This window comes from Somniosus microcephalus, chromosome 3, assembly GCF_052327205.1.
Source record: "Somniosus microcephalus isolate GS21.2 chromosome 3, FLI_Smic_1.0, whole genome shotgun sequence".
In the NCBI taxonomy this organism is placed as follows: Eukaryota; Metazoa; Chordata; class Chondrichthyes; order Squaliformes; family Somniosidae; genus Somniosus; species Somniosus microcephalus.
In genome coordinates, this window is record NC_140989.1 from 254,790,586 (window position 1) to 254,816,525 (window position 25,940).

General features: G+C 43.1%; 1 protein-coding gene across 3 annotated transcripts in view; it reads right to left on the reverse strand.

Moving 5' to 3' along the window:
• Positions 1-62: 62 nt before the first annotated feature.
• Positions 63-25,940, reverse strand: part of LOC147121851 (ral guanine nucleotide dissociation stimulator-like 1) — a 164,627-nt gene continuing 138,749 nt past the window's right edge. For 2 of the 3 annotated variants that reach the window (XM_085982359.1, XM_085982358.1), the window contains 8 exons: positions 24,367-24,575; positions 21,887-21,964; positions 17,922-18,115; positions 15,696-15,829; positions 13,186-13,392; positions 11,351-11,454; positions 10,557-10,641; positions 63-245 (listed from right to left, as the gene is read on the reverse strand). In XM_085982359.1, the coding sequence (XP_085838485.1) occupies positions 78-245; positions 10,557-10,641; positions 11,351-11,454; positions 13,186-13,392; positions 15,696-15,829; positions 17,922-18,115; positions 21,887-21,964; positions 24,367-24,575 (1,179 nt within the window). In that variant the 3' untranslated portion in view covers positions 63-77. Of the gene's footprint in view, positions 246-2,281; positions 2,368-10,556; positions 10,642-11,350; positions 11,455-13,185; positions 13,393-15,695; positions 15,830-17,921; positions 18,116-21,886; positions 21,965-24,366; positions 24,576-25,940 lie in introns of all 3 variants that reach the window. The other variant, XM_085982356.1, reaches the window with a different exon arrangement.

A 25,940-nucleotide genomic window follows, 5' to 3' on the forward strand; every position in this document is an offset into this window, starting at 1 on the left:
GGTTTTCTTAATAATTCCAAGGAGAACTGGTTAATATCCAAATTTAGAATAAAACTTCTGCATTATGCAAAGATCAGTCAGACTTCAGTTGGAAGTGAGCACCTTAAGAGTTTTATATTTGAGCATATTAGTCCACACCTGGTACAGAATATAAAAGGATGACTCACCATATCCTTCTGTAGCTGTAGCCTTTTCTGGTTTTCTTTTACACTGCTGTCTAGATTTGCAAATTTTGAAGTTCCTTCCTGAAGGTTTAGGAATAAAACCAATTATTAGCACACGGCCAATTAACAATCTCCCATAACATCAAATGAGATAGGATCAGAAATTTCAGCTCAAAGGCCTTGCAAAGTTTTTATTACTTTTAAAATCTGAAGCCTTATGCCAACATGTTCCGCAAATTCTAACTTCAATTTGTGATAACCGGATAACAATGTTTTGGCGCAAAACTACCATTCACCCCATACCTAGAATAGTATGGCACAAAACTGACATTAATGCCGAGCCCATATACATGTATAGATTATAATACTAGATGAAGGAGGACATTCACTTCCTGGGTGAAACACCGATGACCATGAAACTGGATCTTCTGTTGATGAGAACAATAATTGCTGTGTGGCTTACAGTGTGATCTGATTGAGGGTATTTACATCTCTGTAAAATGCTTTTAGAAACAAGATGTGGGGTACTTCAGAGAATGTAAATCACCTCTTCCATTCACAATGATACAAAAATTGACCGTGTGGTTGATAATGAGGAAGAAAACTGCAGGTCAGATGGGCAGAACAGTGGCAAATGGAATTCAATCTGGAGAAGTGAGGTAATGTATTTGGGGAGGGCTAACAAGGCAAGTGGATACACGATAAATGGTGGGACACTGAAGTGTAGAAGATCACAGATCCCTGAAGGTAGCAGGACAGGTAGATAAGGTGGTTAAGCCGGCATATGGGATAATTGCCTTTATTAGATGAGGCATAGAATATAAAAGTAGGGAGGTTATGCTCAAACTGTATAAAACACTAGTTAGGCCGCAGCTAGAATACTGCCTGCAGATCTAGTCACCACATTACAGGAAGGATGTGATTGCACTAGAGGGGGTGCAGAGGAGATTTACGAGGATGTTGCCTGGGCTGGGGAATTTTAGCTATGAGGAAAGATTGGATAGGCTGGGGTTGTTTTCTTTGGAACAGAGGAGGCTGAGGGGAGACCTAATTGAGGTGGATAAAATCATGAGGGGCCTAGATAGAGTGGCTAGGAAGGACCTATTTCCCTTAGCAGAAGGGTCAATAACCAGGGGGCATAGATTTAAAGTAATTGGTCGGAAGTTTAGAGAGGATTTGAGGAGAAATGTTTTCACCCAGAAAGTGGTGGGGGTCTGGAACTCACTGCCTGAAAGGGTGGTAGAAGAGGAGATCCTCAGCACATTTTAAAAATACTTGGATATGCACTTGAAGTGCCATAACCTACAAGGCTATGGGCCAAGTGCTGGAAAGTGGGATTAGGGTGGATAGCTCTTTGTCAGCCGGCATGGACAAGATGGGCTGAATGGCCTCCTTCTGTGATGTAAATTTCTATGATTCTATGAACCCAGTTTGCTGGGAGGATGTAGAGGAATTTTATAAAATGTTCATCTGGGGAGTACTTCAATTTTCCCGCAAGTTTTCAAAATTAAGTTGTTTGAACGGGGTAGTCAGTGAAGGCGATGCCTCAAACTGTACGAAAAGGATCAGATATGAAATAATGTAATTTTAGGGCATTTCTACAGTTAACAGCAAAAGTCATCGTCGCTGGGTCAAAATCCTGGAACTCCCTACCTGACAGAACTGATGGAGTACCTTCACCATACACACTGCAATGGTTCAAGGCGATGGCTCACCACTGCCTTAGAGTCGAACGAGGGATGGGCAATAAATGGTGGCCTTGCTAGTGACATACCCCAAGAATTAATTTAAAAAAATCATACTGACAAAGTACATATTCAAGTGATAAATATATTGAAATTGTGGTGTATGTAACTGTTCTACCTTTAAGAGAACTATTGTATGTAACAGTCTACCTTTAAGAGAACTATTTTAGGTATGGCACTATTTTGTTGGCTGCTGTATACTGTAATACCGACGGTGACCACACCGGTATATAAGTGCGGTGTCAGGATTTATTGGGCAGATTCGCCCTGACCTTCGAATAGTAAAGTCCTGTTTTAAGTTACTCTTGTAGTCTGTGTATTAATTCAATATACAACCCACAGACTTTACAGTGGCGACGAGTTCGATCTTACCCTGCGGCAACAATACTTCCGAAGCAGTTATCGAGCGTCGAGAAGAGGCACCCGCCCTCGTCGTTCTGCTGAGAGAAAACTCGAGTCTGCAGAGCAAGAAAGGAGGAAGATTTCAAACACGAAGCCTTCCATCAGTAACAGGCACTGATTGTTCCTTCTACCACGGTGGGGAGTGCGCTGATCAGCACGAGAAGCAAGTCGGCCACGGTGACTGTGAGTAAAGGAAAAATAAAAAAATACACGAAGGAGAAGGGCGGTGGACTCGATCACGGTCGCGAGGGGAAGGAGCCGGACAGAAGTCGGGCCCAGAGGCGCTGAGACTGGGGCAGCGTGGAGCAAGGAAACCGCGGTACAAGCGGGCTGGGGGACGCAACGGCGTCGTGAGTCAGCTAGACCACGACCAGCGAAAAAGGCCGGGCAGCGACCGAGGCCGCGAAGCGCTGCGACGGGATCGTAAGGCGCGGGAAGATATAAAAATAAATAAACCGCGGAGAACTCGGCCGCAGCCGGGGAGGAAAGCACGGACTGCGAGAGGGCTGGGAGGGCGATTGGAAGCCCGAGCGAGCGGGAGAGACAGGGCCCGAGTAAGGGAGACTGAGCGAGGTCCAGCCAGCGGCTGAAACTGTTCGCCGTCAACGGGGTGTACCCAGCACCGGTTGCCCTGCCGAGAAAAGGGAGCGCGCTGAAGCCGACGCGCAGGCTGCGAACCCTGGAAGCCAGCGGCCGTCGCCCGAAGGGGAAGCTTACCTTTCCAGCCAGGGGAAGAAACGCGGGAAGCCGCCAGTAAGCGCGGGAAGCCGCCAGTAGGCGGGGAAAAAGGCAGAAGCGGGGAACCGCCATTTTAAAAGTGGGCGGGAAAAGAAGATAAGAGCGGGAAACCGCCATCTTGAAAAAAAAAAAAAAATTTAAAGGAGTATTTCGTTGTTGTTTATCAGAAAGATGCCTAAGCGTGGTAACATCAACGATTTCAATTCCGAGGTAGAAGATTGGGCCACGTATGTAGAACGCATCGAGATATATTGTAAGGCCAATAAGATAGCAAACTATGAGAAAGCTACAACCTTACTAAACTCAATGGGTGCGAAGACATACGGGTTATTGAAGCATCTTCTATCACCAGCTAAACCGGCGGATCAGTCTTTCGCTAATATTGTTGCTGTCCTGAAGGATCATTTTAACCCCGCACCGCTGATGTTAGCGGAACGATCTAAATTTTACGTGAGAATGCAACGAAAAGAGGAAAGCAACGCGGAGTACCTGGTTGAACTGCGTAGGCTAGCAAAAGACTGTCAGTTTGGGGTAAATCTGACAGAGGCACTCAGACAAGTTCGTGTGCGGAATGTCGAAGGAAGGAACACAAAAACGATTGCTCGAAGAGAATGATCTTACACTCGACAAGGCTGTCCTGATTGCAGCGTCGTACGAAGCCGCAGCGAGAGGCACAGAGGAAATGCAGCGGAAGACAGCGGTACTCAGTGTGGATCAAATGACTTCGGGAACAACGAAATGTTATCGTTGTGGGAAGACAACACACGACCAGAACCAATGCTGGTTTAAAAACCAGGAATGTCGACAATGTGGCAAGCTTGGTCACATAGCTAAGGTATGCCGGTCAGGGAAGAAGACCAGCAATAATAAGTCACCACAGAAGAAGTACAGAAAGGTACACGAGGTGACTGGGAAGAGTCCAGAGGAACAGGATTCGGACTCAGACTCCAACAGCAAGGAACTGGATAGTCTGAGAATTCACAATGTGGGTAAAGAAGCTGACCGACAAACTATCTGGATCACACTACAGATTGCAAAAGTCCAAGTGAAAATGGAAGTGGACACCGGATCGGCGTTGACGGTCATGAATAAGCATGATTACAAAAAGTTATTTAAACATATTCCCCTACGGGACACGGAGATAGTATTGCAGACATACACGGGGCACAAAGTACACCCCATCGGGAAGATAGAAGTCAAGGTGAGATACAAGGACAAAGATCACCATAGGATGGACCTGTATGTACTGCCAGAGGGAGGTCCACCACTTCTGGGACGTGAGTGGCTCAGGAAAATAAAGATAGACTGGCATTCACTAAACACAATGGCGGTAGATTCCGGGAAGGAAGAGGTCAAACCTGAACGGTTGTCCAGAATATTGGACGAAGCTAAAGACGTATTCCAGCAAGGACTGGGAACGCTGCGAGGAATTAAAGCAAGAATCAAGATTGCAGAACATGCAAGCCCAAAATTTTTCAAGGCCAGATCGGTACCTTACGCGATACGACCTGCTGTGGAGGCAGAACTGGAAGAACTTGAACGATCAGGGGTACTGTCGAAGGTGGACTGGAGTGAGTGGGCCACGCCCATTGTTCCCGTCATGAAGTCTTCATCAAGCAACAAGCCAGGGGGACCGGGAAAGGTCCGCATCTGCGGAGACTTCAAGATCACGGTTAATCCGGTGCTTCACACGGTACAATACCCGCTTCCGCGGATTGAGGATATCTTTGCTTCATTGGCTGGGGGAAAACACTTCACAAAGATAGACCTGGCACAAGCATACTTACAAATGGAAGTGGAGGAAGAGTCGCGCCAGTATCTCACGATCAACACACACAGAGGCTTGTATCATTATAATAGACTGGTTTTCGGAGTAGCTTCGGCTCCAGCAATTTGGCAGAGGGCCATGGAGCAGGTCTTACAGGGTATTCCCAGCACGCAGTGTTACTTGGACGATATCCTGATTACGGGAGAGGACGAGGAGGAACACCTCACAAATTTGAAACTGGTGCTCACCAGGTTGAAGGAATATGGCCTTCGAGTTAATCGCCAGAAATGTGAGTTCTTCCAGAAACGAATCTCGTACTGCGGTCATGTCATTGACCGAGAGGGGCTTCACAAGTCACCTGACAAGATAGAAGCTGTCGTGAAGGCCCCCGCTCCGGAAAACGTATCACAGTTGAGATCGTTTTTGGGGTTGATAAATTATTATCACAAGTTCCTGCCAAATCTATCCACGGTGCTGCATCCACTGAATGCTCTGTTGCGGAAAGAAATACCATGGAAGTGGAGCGAGGACTGTAAGAAGGCCTTTCGCAGAAGCAAGGCGTTGATTACCTCTGAGGAAGTGTTGGCTCATTTCAACCCAACGTTACCTCTTCGTCTAGCTTGTGATGCTTCCCCTTATGGAATTGGAGCAGTACTTTCACACAAGTTACCAAATGGCTCGGAAAGGCCAGTCGCATTTGCGTCCCGATCATTGACCTCCGCTGAGAAAAATTATGCCCAGATAGATAGGGAGGCCCTCAGCCTTGTGTGGGGAGTAAAGAAATTCAATCATTACCTGCAAGGCAAGAAGTTCACATTACTGACAGACCACCAGCCGTTGGTGGCCATATTCAACCCTAACAAGGCCGTTTCCACCATGACTGCGCAAAGGTTACAGAGGTGGTCCGTGTTACTGGGGGCACACCAATATGACATCGAATACAAAAGGTCCAAACAGCATGGAAATGCTGATGGGTTATCGCGCCTACCGTTGCCGGTAGTAGAAGAGGCGGCTGCAGTGGACCCGGTAGAGTTGTTCCACTCATCCATAGTGGAATGTCTACCAGTGACAAATTCGATGATTGAAAACGAAACAAGAAATGACCCGACTCTCTCACGAGTCTACGATTTAACAGTGGAGGGATGGCCAGCACAGGGCGAACCAACGCTGCCAGCATTTTCGCAAAGAAAAGAACAGCTGTCAGTGTGTCGAGGAACTTTGATGTGCGGATCTAGAGTGGTGATTCCACCCAAACTTCAGAGTAAGGTGCTAAAGGAGCTGCATGAGGGGCATCTGGGTGGAGTGAAAATGAAGAACCTAGCAAGAGCGTTTGTGTGGTGGCCAGGTATTGATGGAGACATCGAAGAAATAACTAAAAGCTGTCTAGGATGCCAGAAGGTCCAAAACGCACCACCACAAGCTCCTCTGCATCCATGGGCGTGGCCCTCATCTCCCTGGCAAAGGGTACACATCGACTTTGCTGGTCCATTTATGGACTCCATGTTCCTAATCGCGGTGGATGCACACTCCAAATGGCCGGAAGTAATAAAGATGTCCTCCACCACCACGGAAAAAACCATCACAGTATTAAGGACCATTTTTGCCAGGAATGGCCTGCCGGAACAGATCTGTTCTGATAATGGACCGCAATTTGTGTCCGAAGAATTCAGGAAGTTCTTGAAAAGCAATGGGGTCAAGCACTACACGTCTGCCCCATACCATCCCGCCACCAATGGATTAGCTGAGAGGTTTGTCCAGACCTTCAAGAAGGCCATAAAGGCCATGGGTAATGAAGCCCTCAACTTGCAACATAAGGTAGATAACTTCTTACTGGCGTACAGGGATGCAACACATGCGGTCACCAATCAAACTCCCGCCATGATGTTTTTCAATAGAAGACTAAGATGCCGACTGGATTTGCTTAAGCCAAACGTCAGAAGGGACGTAAAGAACCGGCAATTCCAGGGTATGAATGAAAGGCCAACTAGATCTTTTCAGATAGGTCAACAAGTTTTGGCCCGGGACTACCATACCGAGAAATGGCAGCCTGGAACTATTGGAAAAAGGCTAGGGCCACTGATGTATACCGTGGACATTGGTGACAGCATAATAAGACGCCATGTTGACCAGATCATAGGGTCAGCCACAAAGGGCCACCCTACTCCACAACCTTACACGGTTAATGTTGAAACAGAGATACCCAGAGCACCTACCTCCGATCTGGTAATACTGGAACCAGATGAACCTGGCACTGCCTTTCAAGCCGAATCGAGCTTGCCAGAAGAACCTACTACCCCGCCGGAAACTACTACGCCACCGAGGTGTTATCCGGACAGAGTCAGGAAACCTCCAGAGAGACTGAATCTGTGAACTGTTTTGTATAAAGTTATATATATGTTATGTTAATGGGAAATAGTATGTTGTAAGCTAAAAAGGGAGGATTGTGGTGTATGTAACTGTTCTACCTTTAAGAAAACTATTGTATGTAACAGTCTACCTTTAAGAGAACTATTTTAGGTATGGCACTATTTTGTTGGCTGCTGTATACTGTAATACCGACGGTGACCACACCGGTATATAAGTGCGGTGTCAGGATTTATTGGGCAGATTCGCCCTGACCTTCGAATAGTAAAGTCCTGTTTTAAGTTACTCTTGTAGTCTGTGTATTAATTCAATATACAACCCACAGACTTTACAGAAATCATGAGCAATGCATCAATATTCCTTTTACATATTATTACAGGAGAAACCTTTACTAAACAGTTACATCATTTGAATTTGCATTTTCGCCTATATATTCTTTAAAGAAACTCACAAGAGGAACCATCCTTCATGGTGCACATTTGCAACTACAAAAATAAGCTACTTTCGGATTCACCCCAGATAGAAATTGGTTCAATATTCAATACCGTGTGCTAAAAATAAAAACCATTCAATAGAAAGGCTGCTATTGTGTACCCAATTTAGTCTTCCATTAGAATATGCCCAAGGATAACAAAAGGTGGACAGGGAGCAAGAGACCGATGTGGTGGCATAGGATAGGGGAAATTCTGAGGCAAGCACCTTGATGGCAAGGTAGTCAGTCAGGACAAGAGATCTTATTAGAGTTCAGAAAATGGAGAGTCTGACAGATTTATGCTTTTAGAACTCAGAATCATGACCTCCTAATAAAAATACTGCAGTTAGTCCTCTTCAAATACAGAACAAAAATGCTTTGACTATATCTGAAATCGATTAGGAATTAAACAGAAAACCCATGCTTTGACAATTTTCTGTTCTACAAACAATGAGCACCAAGATTTTTATAATTAACCAACACCAGGTCTAATTAATCACTTAGCAAGTGGAGGAATGAACCAGATAAAAGGAATGGCCATAATGAGAGAGTTAGGAGTGATGACTGATAACTTGGCTGAAAAGATGAGTTTTCAGAAGGTTTTTGAAGTGGAGAGGTGCAGGAAATTAAGGAGGAGTTCCAAAGTTGGGCTGAAGCAACCAAAGGCTCTGCCACCAAATGGTGCAGTGAAGGGAGGGGGTGAATAAAAAGAGTAGAGCTGGGTGAAGGGTTGGGAGGTGATACGGGGGGGGCGGTAGGAAGTTTCAGAGATAGGTGAGGCAAGGCTGTAGAGAGGTTTGAAATGAGTACTTTAAGTTCAGTGCATTGGGGTAAAAGAGAGCCAACTTAGGTCAGTGAGGGGAGTGATCGACTAGCAAGACTGGGTACTGGCTGCCAAGTGTGAACCACATTTAAATTTATGGAGGCTAGACAAAAGTGGTTTTGGTGATGGAGAGGATGAGATGTTCAGCTCTGGGTGAAACAGGATGCTAAGGTTTTTCACAGTCCGGTTCAGACTGAGCAAGGGAGGGAGCTTCTGACAGGGGCCAAAAACAATGGCTTCTTGGTATCTTATGGTAATGATAAACATACCAGCGGATGTTATATTGTATGCACAGGGCAGTTGGTTCAATGTTCCCTAAAACAGCACAAGATGCACTGAACAGTCGCTACAACTGGCAGAGAGGCCATTTCACGAATGTGGGATTTTACTTGATGTTCGTGACTACTGTGCTGGCCATTCTATTTTAAACACGCATGAATATTCTATTATAGGAGATGCAGAAGCAGATTTAGGCCTCCTGGAAGTCCTGTTTCAGCTCAGAGTCCTTGCTGTCAGTCAGTTTAATGAAATAAGTAAAACTTAGGAAGGACTTTAAGATTAAAATACATATTTATGAATTGTAAGGTACAGTCCCCTAGCGATGGGTGCCATCCATCTTTAGAATATTACCATTTTCTTAAACACTAGCAAAAGCATCTGTACCAGTAGTTGCGCTATCTGCTTAGATTTGCTTCCCCCCTCCCCCAACCCTATTGAACACTTTAATCCAAATCAATAAAGGTGAATAACTTGCTTAAAAAGGGGAGGCCTAAACAAGGGGGAAAAAAAATTTCTCCTCAGGGAGCCAAGCATGGAAAACAGCTCGGCAGACATCACTGGTGGTGACAATGATGGTGGGGGGAGGGGGCAAGAGAGAAGAGGAAGAGGAGGAGGAGGAGGAGAGAAGAATATAGTTGTTGCAATTCCTAGAAGTCTAATAAACAACGTGTGCCATGTGCTCGAGGCGAATCATATTCTTTTTAAAAAAAAACAAATATAATTCAGCTGAACTGAATTGTTGTCGTACTGCCAAACCTAGCAAATAAAAGTTACATCAACTTATTTTTTGTTGAACGACTGCCGGGCATTGCACAATCAAACCAAGCAACACACACTTTAAAACAGGCAAGCCTTTCAAACCTCTCAATTTGATTGAATGTGTTTTGGTCTTTAAGATACCAAGAGCCAGGTGTTGCCTGCCAAATCCAAAATGTGACCAATGTGTATTCCCAGTAAGGTTTGTTTTTTTGAAACTCTAAAGCTTTGGTATGCTTAGCTGTCCTTCAGAATATTCCTGTAATACCATCAAAAAACACTATCATATTTTTTGCCATGCAGACCAGAGAGAAGTAGTAGTAGTAGTAGTTATTAAACTGGGTCTTGGCCCAGAGAGCATAATCAGCATTCTCGAAGTATATGGCTCTCTATAGAGGTATGAAACTTGCTGAATATGATGCCAGATGCTCTAATTTATGACTGTTTTAGTACAAAACTATATGAAATTAAGATAGTTACAATCTAAAATATTCGGCAAACAAAGCTATTGAGTATAAATATGTCCCAGTTCTCATGCAGCTACTAATCCTCATCATTGAGAATAAAAAAGGAAAAGGAAGAAAAACAGGTGATAATTTAACTAATAATTACTTATGGGAACTAATTAAATGTGCAAGTTGCTGCACCTTGGGTTTTAATTACAAGGCCCTCCCAGTGCGCAAAGCAAAATGGAAAAAATGTTGGCACAAATCCCACTTTATACTTTGTTAGAAGAGTTCAAATTTCCAAGATAGATTCTTTCTCAGTGTTCATTACTACGGTTGCATCATTGGCATCATACCCAAGTTAGAAGTTTATTTATTAAAAAAAGTTAATTTTAATATCCACCTCCATTATATGTATCAAGACTAACACAAGGCTTTGAAGAATCGAGCCAAGCCAGACCACCTAGTACACAGTGCACTTATCCCCCTAATGCTTGATTGGCTGACAACACCCATGTGCATTCAGCGATCAGTTTTTTTTTAAAAAACACTGACCACACCACGAATATGGATACACTGGGCCAAGTCCAACATCTTACCCTCATTAGCAGCTCTCGGCTGATCAGATGGTTATTTCGATTGGAGACTATTTCTGAAAGCTCTTTAAACATCAACATGCTGTCCCTAGTCAAGAGAATGAGAAATTAGTCATGAGAGGATAGAGGCAGATTAACTAACTGCGGTCAAGGGTTCAGACGTGAAACAGGTAGCAAAAATAAAGGCAGGTGGTGCAGGGGTTAAGAGCTTTGCAGAACCAAAAGCAATGAATGGCCTTAGCTACCCTTCACCAAATCCCATGGCAGCAAGATAAACCTGCGAGAAACCTAAAAATCAGGGCAGGATCAAACGGTCTGTATCACAGGGATGAAACTACAGGCGCATGATTTAAAAAATTTAAGCACACTTCCTCGGAAGATGAAGGACTGCATCATCTCTGCGCTTTTAGCAACTCATACAAACCACCATCTTACATACTCATACAAACCACCATCTGACAAACCGAGCACAGCACATCCGCAGAGGGAGAATTTTGAGGCAAGTTACATCTACTAGACGATCAGTAATGGAATAAGAGAGTTTGAAAATTAAGCTGTTGAACAGTTATTATTCTACTGAAGACAACTGCTCAGCAACTCCTCATTCTCTAGCCAAAGGAAGACAGACTTCTGGCACTGAGCCAGCTGTTAGGGGCACACATGGTGCCTCTGGTAGCCCTGCCAACAAATCTGGGATCTGAAGCTCACCGTGCAAGGGCACTCAGGGTAGAATCTGCAACTCATCACCACCATATTGATTAAAAATATTACATGGCTATCTTGGAAAAGGAACTTACTTTGATACAGTAACCCAAGTCCTCTTCAATTTATAGATGGGCTTCGACTTCATGGCTGAAAGAATGGCACGGAGCGAGGAGAAATTCTTCATGATCCTGCATTCCTATTAGGAAAACAAGAGAGTACTGTGTAAATATCAGTGGCTCCTGGTTTCTTGGTACCTCAGGCTTTGAACTGTTCTACCAAAAAAGGGTCAGCTGTGAAAATAACAGCATTAAAAACAGATTTCATGGAAAAACATTTTCACATTTCTTGGGAACTCAAAGCTTGTTATTCACTTATTTTTCCTCTACGACAACCTTTTCAGCTCATCGTTTGCCAACTTTTGGCAGGTGGCCTACATGGTCATGGACACTGAAGGGAGCTTCAGAATGAATGATCAGGACGCACCTTTTTTTTGGGGGGGGGGGGGCGGGGGAGGTGCTGTTGGGGTATATGAGGAAGTCTTCCTGCCCATTGTATTCTGCCGATAAATGGATAATAAATACTAATAACCAACATAAAAAGAGCAGAAGGGCAGGACCTGTAGCACAAGAAAATAATCTGACGAAAAGCATATCAAATCAGAAAAGCTAGTGCACTTTTATTAGCTACACGTGGACTAAAATAAGACGGTCAATACAGAGCTAGCTAATCTCAGCCAGGACAGCAACGGGAGTGCCCTCCATACCCTTCGCCCTACGGAGGAAGAGAGAAAAGAAACCAGTGAGGATTTCCACTCCTGACCTTTATCTAATCAAGCCTGTGGCAAAATATTATACAGGTATCAGGCGAGGACAGACCCGGTCTTGGACGAGATTTCTTCCCTTCCTCCCAACTACTGGTTAGCGTGCCAACATTGAGTGCTTTGGGCAAACATATAACGAACAGCCATTTAGGTGAGATGTTGGAGGGCAGTCCTATGGGCATGGGATCATATATCAGCAAGCATTTGGGCAGGCAGGGAGAAAATTGAAAATAAAATAGAAACATGAATTACAGCTGGAGAGGAAGGCAAACTATGCTATGCAATGTCCGATAATCAACTTCATTTTTGAAGTGCAATTAAAAACCTGAAATCAGTTTGCTTTCTTCCTCCACATAAATTATATGTATCTTTTATAAAATGTCAATCTTCAAATGCAGGCATTAACTCAGGGCATGAAATGTTAGCTATGTAACCCCAATCTCTTCCTCTTCAGAAGTCCTGCCGTTGTATTTTTCCTGAAGGAAATCAAAAGTGAATAAAGCTTCGACTTAGTTAGACAGGGCAGAGGTCTTGACCCAGAGCCCAGCCAACGATGGCTTTGCATTTTTAAAAATGTAAGATGATCACTGAAGCATTTTGTTAAAATCCAGACACATGGACGCCACATATTTTGTATAATTAAGCGATGCCTGACTACGATGTGACCACGGGATCTCTAATGCACAAGAGCCAACAAAACAAATACAGTAATAGGCACTGGGAATTAAGGAGAGATTGTTAACCAGTTTACTCTGTTACTTAAAGCTAAGGGATACAATTTCTAGCAACAATTTCTTGTTGTTGAGGAAATATAAATTATACTGATTTAAGCTGCCAAGCTCTCAGCACTATAGAACTACAGAAATTATGAATGACCAGGATTTGCCATTCTACAGAAACCTTCAACTCCTCTTCGAAAACCTCCCTCCCTCGGGTCTTCTCTTCCTACAATCTAGTAAGTTTTCAAACCCCGAGCTTGGCAACACCTAATCATCTGGTCCTGATCTGCTTGGTCTTGGCTTACAGGCTTCTCTTCAACCTTGGTGACTTCCCACACTGTGGGGCTTTGGCCTCTCACCTAGGCTTAATGGATAAGCAATGCGTTACCTGGGCAATGTCTATCCACTTCTCGATAATTTTGGCTCGCTGCTGTGGCTTCAGCTGCCTGTCCCTCAATATGGTGCTGATGACACATTTGGTGACAATGTCGAACTGGGCGATGGTGGCCCGGATGGTAGGTGCCAGGTGCTTGTTTTCCTTTTTGTCCCGCATGCAACCCAGGCAGTGGTGGGGGACAACTTTCTTGAACAGTTCCTGATCGGAAATAAAAAATAAGCTAAGACTAAAGAGGTTTCCATTACCATGGACCACTTTAACACTGAAGTAACAAATACAAATAATCCTGCATTTAAGGGTCAATTAGCCTCACTACTTTGCAATAGCACAGTTAAAGCTGAAAGGCATGGTTTGCAGCACATAGATATAATGTGCACAGTGAAATCAAAGATTATTTTTGAACAGACTAGATACTTTTCACAAACTGCATATGCTAAAATTAAAATGTTGGCAACACCAACTATAATCACTAAATATAATTTGTTAAATTTAATTAATTGCAATGGAACACTGCATCCTACATATGTGGTTAGACATGGTCTTGAAATGAAAACTAAGATCACTGCCTGAACAGAAGCTTTGGGAGAGGTCAAAAACAAGATGAGAGAGAACAACAGCAACTACAATGTAGAAAACCATCTCCATTAGATTCACAGACACAAAATCAGACATAAATGGATGGCGAGTCAAAGAAGGCGATATTAGGATGGGTGACCAAAAGCTTGGTCAAAGAGGTAGGTTTTAAGGAGGGTCATAAAGGGAGGAGAGGCAGATGGAGAGGTGGAAATGTTGAGTGAGGAAATTCCAGAGCGTGGGGCATAGGCACAAGAGGCCAAAGTTAGAGAAATGGTGAGTTTGGGAGGGGGGTGAAAGAGGTTAGAGGGATAGGAGGGGGCAAACCAAGGGGGATTAAACACAAGGATGATCATTTTAAACTGGAGGTGTTGAGAGACCGGAAGCTAGTGTTGGTCAACGAGGACAGGAATGATAGGCGAATGGGGCCTGGTGCAGGATAGGATATGGACAACAGAGTTTTGGAGGAGCTCCTGGGAGGTCAGGCAGGAGAGCATTGGAACAGTCAAATCTGGAGGTGTCAAAGGCATGGATGAGGGTTTTAGTGGAAGATGGGCTGAAGTATGAGCAAAGGTAGGCAATGTTAGGGTGGAATTGAATGGTCTTTGTGACGGGATTGAATAGGACGCTGAGAGTGCGGACCGTTTGGCTCTGCCAGAGATGGTGGTTGGGGAGTGGTACACAGTTTCCGGTGGGAGCTTCCCCATGTTCAATAGGAGGAAATTCGTGGCTCATGCACAACTAGTTTCACACCCCAGCCGATTGTATTCCATTAAAATCGCAATGATATCCCACTCAAGTGATTGATTGTATTTTGACACGTTATATCATTGTAATAAAGAGTTTGCCAGCAAACTTTTCTCCCCTCAGTCTAACAGCACATTGGCAGTGGAGGGGGTCGAGAGAGATGGCAGAGAGGTAGAGTTGGATATCGTCAGCATACATATGGAAGCTAACCCCCATGTCTGCGGATGATGTCACCACGGGCAGCATGTAAATGAGGAAGGGGAGTGGGCTAAGGGTGGTAAACCTGCAGGTACTTGGCTACCTGAATCCAGCGATGTTTGCAGAGGTGGATAGCAGGCCTTGGCTGAAGGAGCTCAATTTGCATAACTTTTTGTATATATAAAAAAAAAATCGCCCCCTCCCAAAAACCTATGAAATGTGAGAAGACTTGCATAAAGAGTTTCAATAACACTATACTCCTAAGTTAGACTCTAAAAGACTAAGTTTTTATAAAACTATTTTTTTGTTTTGAGGGAAGACCATGGGTTGTAATTTTAACCTAACCTGTTCATCGGGAAACTGACTGGATCGGGTAAAATGCTGGTTTCACACCCCGGCCAACTGTATTCCATTAAAATCCCAATGATATCCCGCTCAAGTGATTGAATTTATTACAATGATATAACGTGTCAAAATGCAAAGTTTGCCACCAAACTTTTTTTCCCTCACACACACACAGGAATCAGGTTTTATTTGCAAATTAAAAAAAAAAAAAATTACACTGGTCTGCTCAATATTTGTTATGGATTTTTATCCCAGCTCTGAACATTGCAGCTTTTATCCTGAAATACTACTTATCCATTGTACAGAAGCCCAATACGGGACGTTACAATAAGGGGTTTACAGTCTTCTCCCAAGCTACTTGTTTCACATGACATTCATATTCCGAAAAACAAAGGCGGCTGTTGAAGTTTTCACTGACACGGACATTCCAATCTTGATATTGAAGTCACATGTCAAACAACATGTTTTGAAGCCTTGGAACGCTACATATTGTGAAGTGAACTAGTGACTGACACAGCACTAATAGTATTAACGATGTGAGGAGAGATTGGGATGCTTACTTTAGACGGAAACATCATGCTTCAGAGTAATTGGGCAATCGCCCCTGACAAAATGGCTCCAAATTCTTGTTTACTTACAGCATCCATATACGTCAGCTGCTGTGCCACTATGCCTGATGGGAAGGAGAGGAAATCCTGTTTTTCTTCAACTCCATCTATTTCTACATCCCCTTCCTCTCCCAGGCTGAAAGTGAGGTTGCCATGGTAACTATCTGTGCAATTGAAAAGACATTTATTGTGTGCCCAAAGTTCACAGCACTTAAAACCAAAACCTCTAACCTCTAACAAAATGCACTGGGGCTCAAACTTGCATGATTGGAAATTGTGCACTGGTTTAAAAAGGTAATCAGTTTTTGTACATCTGTATTTATTACCTAGATTTGGTAAAAGTAATATTGTATGACACTGCAGTCAAAGCCTCTTTAATGGGAGCACTCAACTGACAAGAAAACCATTTTATTTATTGATGTGTCCCGATTAAGCAGACACAGTGGATGGGGAGCTAATCTGTGCCTGAGCAAATCTTACAACTGACTTAACAGTTCTGGTTTTAAAATAACCTGATAATACAGCAAGTCACAGACCATAACAAAAATACCATTGGCAGCCACAGTTAAAAAAGAAAATTGCACAGACTCTCACAATAAACGCTGCTTGGTGAAATTGGACCATAATGTAACCTCGAGGGGGGGTGGCAGGCGTGGAGAAGAGGTGGTAAACGTTCCCTGGCCCTGGATTCTGACCAGAAGTGGGAGAGAATGCTGGAAAGGCCTCTGTGATTCTTGACAGATTTAGTCTTTACAGAAAGTTAGGAGTGGAAAATAAGTATTTGGCACAAAACACAAAAAAGGAGCCTCTTCCAGTAAATGTCAGCACAGCACTCATTTTGTGATTTCTTTCTAGCCCACTTAGCTGTACTATAAATTCTGAAGTAATTTCAAAAATCCAAAAGGAAACCCAACTGAACGTCAAAACCCTGGACAGAGTGGCAAACTCTCCATGAACTCATGGGTATGCAGTGGGTGTCCTGATTAGTTTACTTCAGAATTCCATTCAAAATGGAAAAGTTTTACGCATCATGACCAGATGAACTCCTGAATGGTTATAATGAGGCATCCAAAACGGTTTCTTTCATCCGTCCATGCATATATGCAATTGGTAATTCTGGAATATGCAGATACAGGAAACTTTGTGCTATCCGGCACCGAGCTGTTGCCGTTCCCTCAAAACTGCCAGACACACCAGCGTTAATGTTGAAGCATACGGAGCTTTTCATCTCCGTATCTGACAACAAACACTGTTGCTTAGCAACAGCTTCTAAACAGTCAGCCCGTACCTTGGAAGCGTCTCTGTAGCTTAGCAACAGCTTCAGAGAAACTTTCCAGAGCCTGACTGTTGGAAAAAAAAGCCACGAGAAGAAAAAAATCCTAACAAAACGGCTCCTGATTTTTGCCGGTGGCTCGAGCTTGCTGGACACAGCCTCCGGATAACAAAGTTTCCTGTACTTTGTTTTCTACTAAAATTAGTGCATGTGGCTAAAACGGTGTTGCCGTAGCCACAGGTGTGGCTAGTAGCTGATTTCTATTAGACAACACTGGTCTAAAAGATCACGAACGAACTAAGTGGCAAAATGACATTGTACTAATCCGAATAATTCCATCACAATCTATTGTATAATTAGACCATCTTGTCTTTCATAGTGCCTCAAATACTCAGTATCTTTTGAGTTATCATCAAGTCAGAGTTAACAATTTAGCTGGCAGCAATTCAAGCTATTTATAAAGACGATTCACTTTGAATCACAGAAATTACAACATAGAAGGCAGCCAGTTGGCCAAAGGTGCCTGTGCTGGTCTTAACTCTCAACTGGATTCATCTCATTTCCCTGTCCCTTCTCCTTTTATATTGTTTCACTGATTACCCAATTCCCTCTTAAATGATGTTACTTGTGGTAAAAGCATTCCATACTCTGACGCTCGTCATAAATAAATTATTCCAACTTTTCCCCCTTTATTCTTCGTTAATAGTTTAAATGGTGCATAAACACCTGACTCGAGGGGATTTCCAATACAGCAACCAAAGCAGATTTTCTTTGAAGGAATGGGATTCGGAATAAAAGTGGTTCTAGATCTGATCTTACTCCACATGCAAGGTGCAATATAATTTTTCAGGGATGAATTTAAAATATGCTCCAGAATTGCATTCACAGCCATCATCAAAATGGGACCACCACCACCACCACCCACACCCTTTAAAAAAATTAAAGCAACTTTTGTTTGTTTGCAACACAAGGATTTCTCTTACTGTCCAGCTCCCGTTCTGCCAATTCTTGCTTCTGAAACTGCTCGAGGAGGTTCTGGGCCCGTTGCTCAAGATCAGAGCCTGGCATTGTCTGTTTCAGATAGGAGAGTAATTTCTGGAGGCACGTGTAATTCGGAACTTCCCGGAAGTCTTCGGAGCACTGGTCCAGCCAGGCTCGGAGAATCGAGGCTATAGCACTGGAAATATACGTGCAAAGCAGAATCAGTAACTGTTCCAATAGGGTAAACAAAATGTTTAGAAATAGAACTCCAATTGGTAATTTGGCAACTTCTAATGCTGTAATTTTAAACTTAATAGATTAAGGCTGTTTATTTTTAATTAATTCTTGGGTGCCACTAGCAAGGCCGGCATTGACTGCATATCCTTAGTTGCCCTAGAGAAGGTGGCGGTGGGCCTTCTTGAGCTGCTGCAGTCAGTGTGGTGAAGGTATTCCCAGTGTCCTCAGGTAGGGGGCGCCAGGATTTTGAGCCAGCGACAATGAAGGAACGGCGATATATGGCCAAGTCGGTGTGTGACTTGGAGGTGATGGTGTTCAAGTTTTTGTCTTTTTTTGGGGGGGGGAGTGGGTTGCACAGGTGGAGCCACAGGGCTCACATATAAAATTATCTTGTACACATCTGAAGATACTTATACGAACAGATCTTGGTGTTCTGATTTGACTTTCTCCACCAATAAGGCAGGAGTGTTTAAAAAGACCCAGACCTTTACAAACCTTCAGTATCACAAAATTCAAACAGGGCAAACCAAGAAAATGATAAAATAGAAGCACAAAGAATACTTGGTTGTCTGGGCTCTGAGGGTTAGATTACTAAGGCTTAGACATCCGAAAGTCAGGTCTAGTTGAAGATGTCTAATAAGATGCTCCGATATGGTCAAATTGCCACTAATTTTCAGTTACACGTTTAGTACTAGTGACCACGTAGCATTACTTAGCAGGGCAACTTAACTGCTCTTGTTCTGCTCATTTTCGATGACGAGACATCAGCTGTACAGTGAAGTTGTTACAACGTTCAAATAGTGCCTTTAACGTAGCAAGATGTCACATGGCACTTCACAGGAGTGTAATCAGACAAAAACTGATACCGAGCCAAAGAAGGAGACATTAGGGCAGGTGGCTAAAAGCTTAGTCAGAGGTAGGTTTTTTGAGCTTCTTAAAAAAGGAGAGGTGTGGAGATGTTTAAGGAGGGAATTATACAGCTTATGGCCTAGACTTCTGAAAATTTGGCCACCAATGCTGGGGCAAAGGAAGTGGGAGTTGGTGGAACGCAGAGTTCCAGGAGGGTTGTAGGAGGTTAGAGAGATAGGGATGGACGAGGCCATGGAGGGATTTGAACACAAGGGTGAGAATTTAAAATGTTTTAAGCAGTTACCTTTGCTAAAAGAAACAAGTGCCTGTGGTGTTGAAACGCCTGTGCTGGAAACATGACCCAAGGGAGAAGCCAAGGTTCACTTGCTGCATCAAGAAAGCCTCTCTTCCTTAGCCATTATAGAACTGCTTACAAGGTCACATTACATAGGCTTCAATAAACACTCAACCGGCAACCCTCCAGGCAAAGTTTAAAAAGAAAAATCAATTCAAAGATCACCACCAGACTGTACCCGATCAACAGCATTCCCAGGTGGGAATAAGTTACTGAGCGAGGCTCGACCCTGCTGACTCACAATGTGGTAGCATTTAATCAGTACCGCGCAGACTAGAAAAATTGGCCCAAAGCCCTCTTTTGCAGTCCCACTGGAATAAAGTCCGCATTTCTGACACATTCAGCAAATGCGTATGCCCCCATGGAGTCATCTGAAACCTCTAATCAGCTGCACTGTACTACATTATTTAGTTTAATGATTCATTATCATTCCTTTCAGTCCCTAAAGCCATAACACACTGAAAATACTAGTGGCCCTGGAGGAAGTGCAAGGACGTGGTGGCCCTGGAGAAAGTATTCCAGAGTACAGCGCTTATTTTGCTGAATTTGCTTAACTAAACACAATGCTAACACCTTAAATCACTATGTTGATGAAAACAGGGAAACAACAATTTCCCACCTCCCTCTACCCAAAAAACCTGGATTAGTGGTAGTTAACTTGTGAAATAGCATGCCCAACTAGCATAGTATTTCAACACAAATTACAGTTTCCCCAACTAGGAATCCAAGTATTTTGGCCCCCTTATGTACGTCATCACTACTTATCTCCTGGTGCAAGAGGTAGGTACCTTGTAATGTTAATCAGGGCCAATGTGGTCTCCTGGATTAGTTTCGCTCACCTAACCCCCTAATTGGCTTGGGTTTTTTAAATAATTTTGTTTTGCCTATCCCAGGAGATCACATGGCCCCCAAGTAGGGTGGGGTGGCTTTTTGTACAATAATCAGCAATGGAACCATAGCCAATTTTTCCATCTTTGTCTATGGATGCTGAGGCCCAGCTTTCACGTTGGTTCAAATCAACCAAGTACAGACTGGGGATCCTAACCCCAGACTTTCAACCTTTACAGTTCAGTAAGTCATTGGGTGAAACTCACTGAGCAATCAGAGGGGAGGGGAAAAGCAAGCATCATAAAACCCTTCAACAGCAAAATAGAATTCCAAAAATGGAAGTCTTGTTTTATGATTGTGTAAAGCCATTTGACCCCTCTAACCCAATCCTTCGTAAGATCTAATTATGTCAATTATCCCAGCCAATTATTTCCAGACTGTCTCATTGGTGTATTTCTGCTCTCCAAGCCCTAATCTAGTCCAGTTGATTATGCGTCAAATCTAGTCTAGAGTCTCTGCCTGACAGAAGCAAAATAAATTCAGAATCCAAATAGAACCATTCTAGGTTAAACCCAACTTTTAAAATATTTGGATCTTTTTATATTTGCCTGTTTGGAGGTGGGGTGGGGACGGGGGAGAGAAAGAACCACAAGTACAGAGACAGAACCACAAACTTGGGGCCCCAAACCTCAGTGCTCTCAACTTCTCATCTCTTCAAAAAGCTCTTCATGGACCACTGCCGATTCAACAGTTCACGCACACAACTCCCAACTCAATGTCTGATCTAGCGCACCAAATGCAGCAAGTGCTTCTCATGATGCCCAAATTCATTTTGATGTTAATGTGAAATTACGCTTCAATTATGGGCTGCTTTTTTGAAAAGGTATTTTGATGCTCTTTCTTTCTTTCCCCTCCAATAGCTCAGAGTTTAGCCAAAGAGCTGTGCAGACCAGAATAATCCTGGGTTTAATCCCTGGTCTCAGTTAACTGATCTGATCCAGGGCAGTAGAATGACCTCTGCAATCTGGGTAGGGGGGCAAAAACTTAATCTCGGAGGACTTCTTCAGAATAGCGTGCATGTGATGCTGTCTACAGTCAAATACCCTTGAAAGCACTTAACTATCACAATGCGAACCTGAACAATAACCACTTGGGCAAGGTTATTGACTCCATGAATTCAGGAGCCAGCCGCCAAGTTAGATGATGAGACAATGAGAAACATTCAATGGCAACACAGAGTGGGAGGGTTACCAAGGACAGGATACCAGGGACAGGTCACGCTCAAGATGCATGACTGCACGAGATGGTGATTTTTTTTTTCTTCAAACTTTCACAGGAAGTTTGCAGGACACCGCAGTGAGGCGGGGCAAGGAGGGAAGCCTATTTCTTCAATACTTTAGAAATGTCAATCAGAGATTAACTCAAGACCTTTATATTGAAGGGCAAGCAATTTTTCATTGAAGAGTTTTGGATGTTGTGTGTTGATGTAGTTCTGTTTTAAACTCTAATCTGTAGGAAAAATGCAAATGAGAGAGGCAGTCAAGCAGCCTTCGTTAATGTGATTGCTATGGTATGGAAGAGTGCGCTACTATGGGATGTCTTCATAAGGAAGTTCCTACATAATCTTACAGGAATTTCCTTTCACATTGTTGTATTCTGAATGAAGCATACTTTAGTCACACATTGGATCAAACTTACTTCCTGATTACTGCTTTCGTTTCTGGAGAACTTGGACTTCCATCTTCCTCAGAGTTTGGACAGTCAAAGTTTCCGTACCTGCAATTGGTCATAAAACACAAGTTATGCCATTTTAAACAAGCACTTGCATCCACAATTGACTGTCAGCCATTAAAGCAAACCTGAAGACTTGGGTTCGGTATTTCAAGCCTTGATCAGCTGGTTTTGTCAAAGTGCTTCACTTTAACACTTATTTAGTATTGTACAACATACTCTCTTGAAATATCATTAATATTGCACAGTCTTTACATAAGTACTGTAACCTTCTCTGCACGTATCTGTTTGCACAGATATCCATGAAAAAAACATTTGGGAAGCTTTTGCAGAGAAAGAAGGCTGGTGTGTCCATTTTATTTATGGTTACATCATTTTCAATTTTAGAATCATAGCATCTTGCAGTACAGGATAAGGCCATTTGGCCCACCATACCTGTGCCGGCTCTTTGAAACTGCTATCCAATTAGTCCCACTCCCCTGCTTCTTTCCCCTTAGCCCTGCATAGTTTCCATTTCAAGTATTTATCCAATTCCCTTTTGAAAGTTACTACTGAATCTGCTTCCACCGCCCTTTCAGGCAGCGCATTCCAAATCATAAGTCGCTGCATAAAAAAAACTCCATCTCCCCTCTGGTTCTTTTGACAATTATCTTAAATTTTACAATCATACAAAGTTTGGTAAACACTGAATACAGTTCGCTGCTCTAGAGCCTGAGCCCATCATTGAAGGTTATCAGCTCAGTGTTGGTGCAAATTCTCCTGACCTAAATTAACCATTCTTAAAGCACATAAACTGGCAAACAATTCCGCCAACATCCAGAGCGCAGAAATGCAAAGAATGTTGAGGGGTGGAAAAGGAGAAGGAGAAACCAAAGTCTTATCACTCATTGAGTTTAAAAAGTATTTTAACTCTTGTGGCAGAATTGTTTGTGGAATCTTTCATATTTCATGAGTTATAAGCAGATATTTATTTATCCAACATCTGGTCAACCGATTTCTCATAAAAAGCTTCTTTCTTTGTGCTCAGTTTACAAATTTTGACTCTCATTAAGCCCATTTTAAATCCCTCTATTATTGAAAGTAGCCTTCCCCCTCAGACATTTACACATCCCAGGTACAATTTGCTGCAGTGTAGCTCCAATTAACAAACAAACATACAAAAGCCTCACAAAGAAAGCCACAATCACCGGGGTTAAACTTTAATACAGGTGCCTGGCTATCCTTCGGGAACATTCACTGCGCATTTCAAACTTTGTACGATTTACACTCAGCGTTTCATTGGCATGGGGACAAGATCATTTAGAAATTGTGAAAAATTAAGCAAAAACATCGATAACAAGAGATTGCCACAGAATAGCAAATAGAATAAAATGCAAGTTTGCATTGCAGTTGAGCGAAAAGTTTAGCACAGGCTCCAAGGGTTTCAACCTGAAATGTTAACTCTGTTTCTCTCTCCACGGATGTTGCCTGGTCTGCTGAGTTTTTCCAGCGTTTTCTGTTGTTATTTCGGGTTTATAGCCATGGTAGCCAAGACATGACATTGTAGTGTTGCAAGGTTGCGTGCTATTCAGTTCTATCCCAAACCACTAGAGGGAGTGCCTTACCATGCTGAGAGCCTTCATTTTTTCAGTGGGGGGTGGGAAGGGGGAAGAGGGGGATAGAAATAAGGGGACTGGCAGTAACTGGAATGCCTCGCTGCAAAGATAACATCCTGTGGCTAGCCAGTAGGTTGTATCAAGAGGAGTCCTAGAACCATGCACAACCCAAATCACTGCACTCATGAGGCTGCAGGACTCATGAGGCTGCAGGAAGGTTGTGCAACAGAAAATATCTCCTGTCGGAAACAGAGGAGGAAATGATGGGACCAAAAAGAGTCACAATGTTCTCTTTTTTTTTTAAAATACAAAAAATGGTGGAGAAGTATAAAAGTGAATTATAGACCATTGAGATTTTAACATTTTTCTGTATTAAACATTAGAATAGTCGCACACTGCTGGCAAAATCTGGTAAAAATGTCAGTCGGTAGATGCAAAGGCCAATTATAACCACTCTCGCATATCAATCATAGTGGGCACAATCTTTAAATCCCTTCTGTCCAAGTGAGTCTACAGCCAGGAATGTGTCAATGATTGCTGCAAAGCAACAGAAAGGAAAGGGCTGCATTGTATTTCACTGAAGAGGTGAATGGAGAGTTAAAGTGTGTTTAGGTGGTATTGTACCAGTAGAGTTAGAGCTAGGGTGGCGTCTCCAGCAGTGAAGCACCGCCATCCCTTGTGGAGAACTGGCTGTGAATCCCAGCCTATGACCAGTGAACTCCGATATTTCCAGTAGGTGAGCTTCAGTGGCTCATATACAGACTGTTGGATTAATGATATAAAAATAACCTGACTGAGCAATCCTTTACTCCACTGCCATTAAATAAAGAGATACCAGTCATTTGCGCTCACCTGTCCAGCAGCAACTCCAATACATGTTCTGTAGAAGCAAATGCTCTGTACGTCGACAGAAATATGCTGATGTTAATAAAATCATTGTCTCCGAAAGCCGTCAACAAATTTTCTACCAGTTTTTCCAAAGTCCCAGCCTTAATTGTCCGGATTTTACATGTTTCAAACTGACTGATGGTGTGACCTGGAGGTACTTGGTCTCTTTCCACCTACAGGGTGCGAAAAGAATACTCAACAGGTCAACACAATACAGCACTAACAACTTGCATTTATATAGTATCTTAAACACAGTAAAAACATTCCAAGGCACATCACAGGAGCATCAGACAACAGAGCAGCGAGGGCTCCTTATGATTGCAATCCAACAACAACTTGCATTTATACAGCACCTTTAACATAGCAAAAGTCCCAAGGCGCTTAACAAGAGCGATATTAATAAAAACATTTTTGGCACCGAGCCACAAAAGGAGATATCAGGACAGAGGTAGGTTTTAAGGAGCATCTTAAAAGGAGGAAAGTGAGGTAGAGACGTTTAAGGGAGGGAATTCCAGAGCTTAGCGCCAAGGCAGCTGAAGGCACGGCTGACAATGGTGGATAGGCAAGAGACCAGAATTGGAGGAGCGCAGAGGTCTCAAAGGCTTGTAGGGCTGGAGGAGGTTTCAGAGATAGGGAGGGGCGAGGCCATGGAATTCCCTCTGAAAATATGCATTTACATTAGGCATAGAACAGGCTTGGGCCTGCTGCAATGACCCTGCTCCCGCCTCGTGGTCAAATGGCCTGCTGATGCCCTACCCAAGCTCGCACATAAAAACATGACTACATGGATGACGTACCATAGCTCAGGGTAGCTGGCTGTGGAACCGTACCCAGGAAGGGGGAATTTAATTAAAAAATAAATCAACTTTACAAAGAATTACAATCATCTTCTGAATCCTTTTATTCCCTTGAATTTTTTTCATTGAACAGTGATTGAGAGAATTGGCCTGGCGTGGTTACTGCAGCTGATAATGTGGGAATGGAATGATCACTGGAGTCAGCCAGCCATTAACCTGGGATTTCGCATTTAACTCTCTGTGTTAGTTCAGTTCCCCCACACACAGTCATGCCCGCAGACAACTCCTGGCCAGTTCCTCAATGTCAGCAATCAACAGAGACAGAAAAAAATCAAAATTTGTGATTTACTTCAAATCTATTTTTACTCGTGTTTTTTTTCTTTAAAAAAACACAGAAAAAGGAGCACTGGTACTGCAAGCTCTATTCTGTTTATTAAATCAGATATTACTGTGTTATGTGCATTGCAGAGCTGCTAGCCTCTGCAAACACCAAACATCAACTTTAGCCAAATCACACCTCTTCCCTCAGTCAATAAACTCTGTGCACCACCAGATTAACCACAGATCACTTGCCAATAATCACGCACATGTTCATTCCTGTAACTTGACTGATTACTCCAGAGTAAAAGTACTTGTATTTCATGTTGCACTTGCAATCAGTCTCAGTTTCTGTTTAAACTATTTCACTACTCAGGCCCATCTGAAATGCAGGATCATGCAATCTTTATTCCAGGTTTAAAA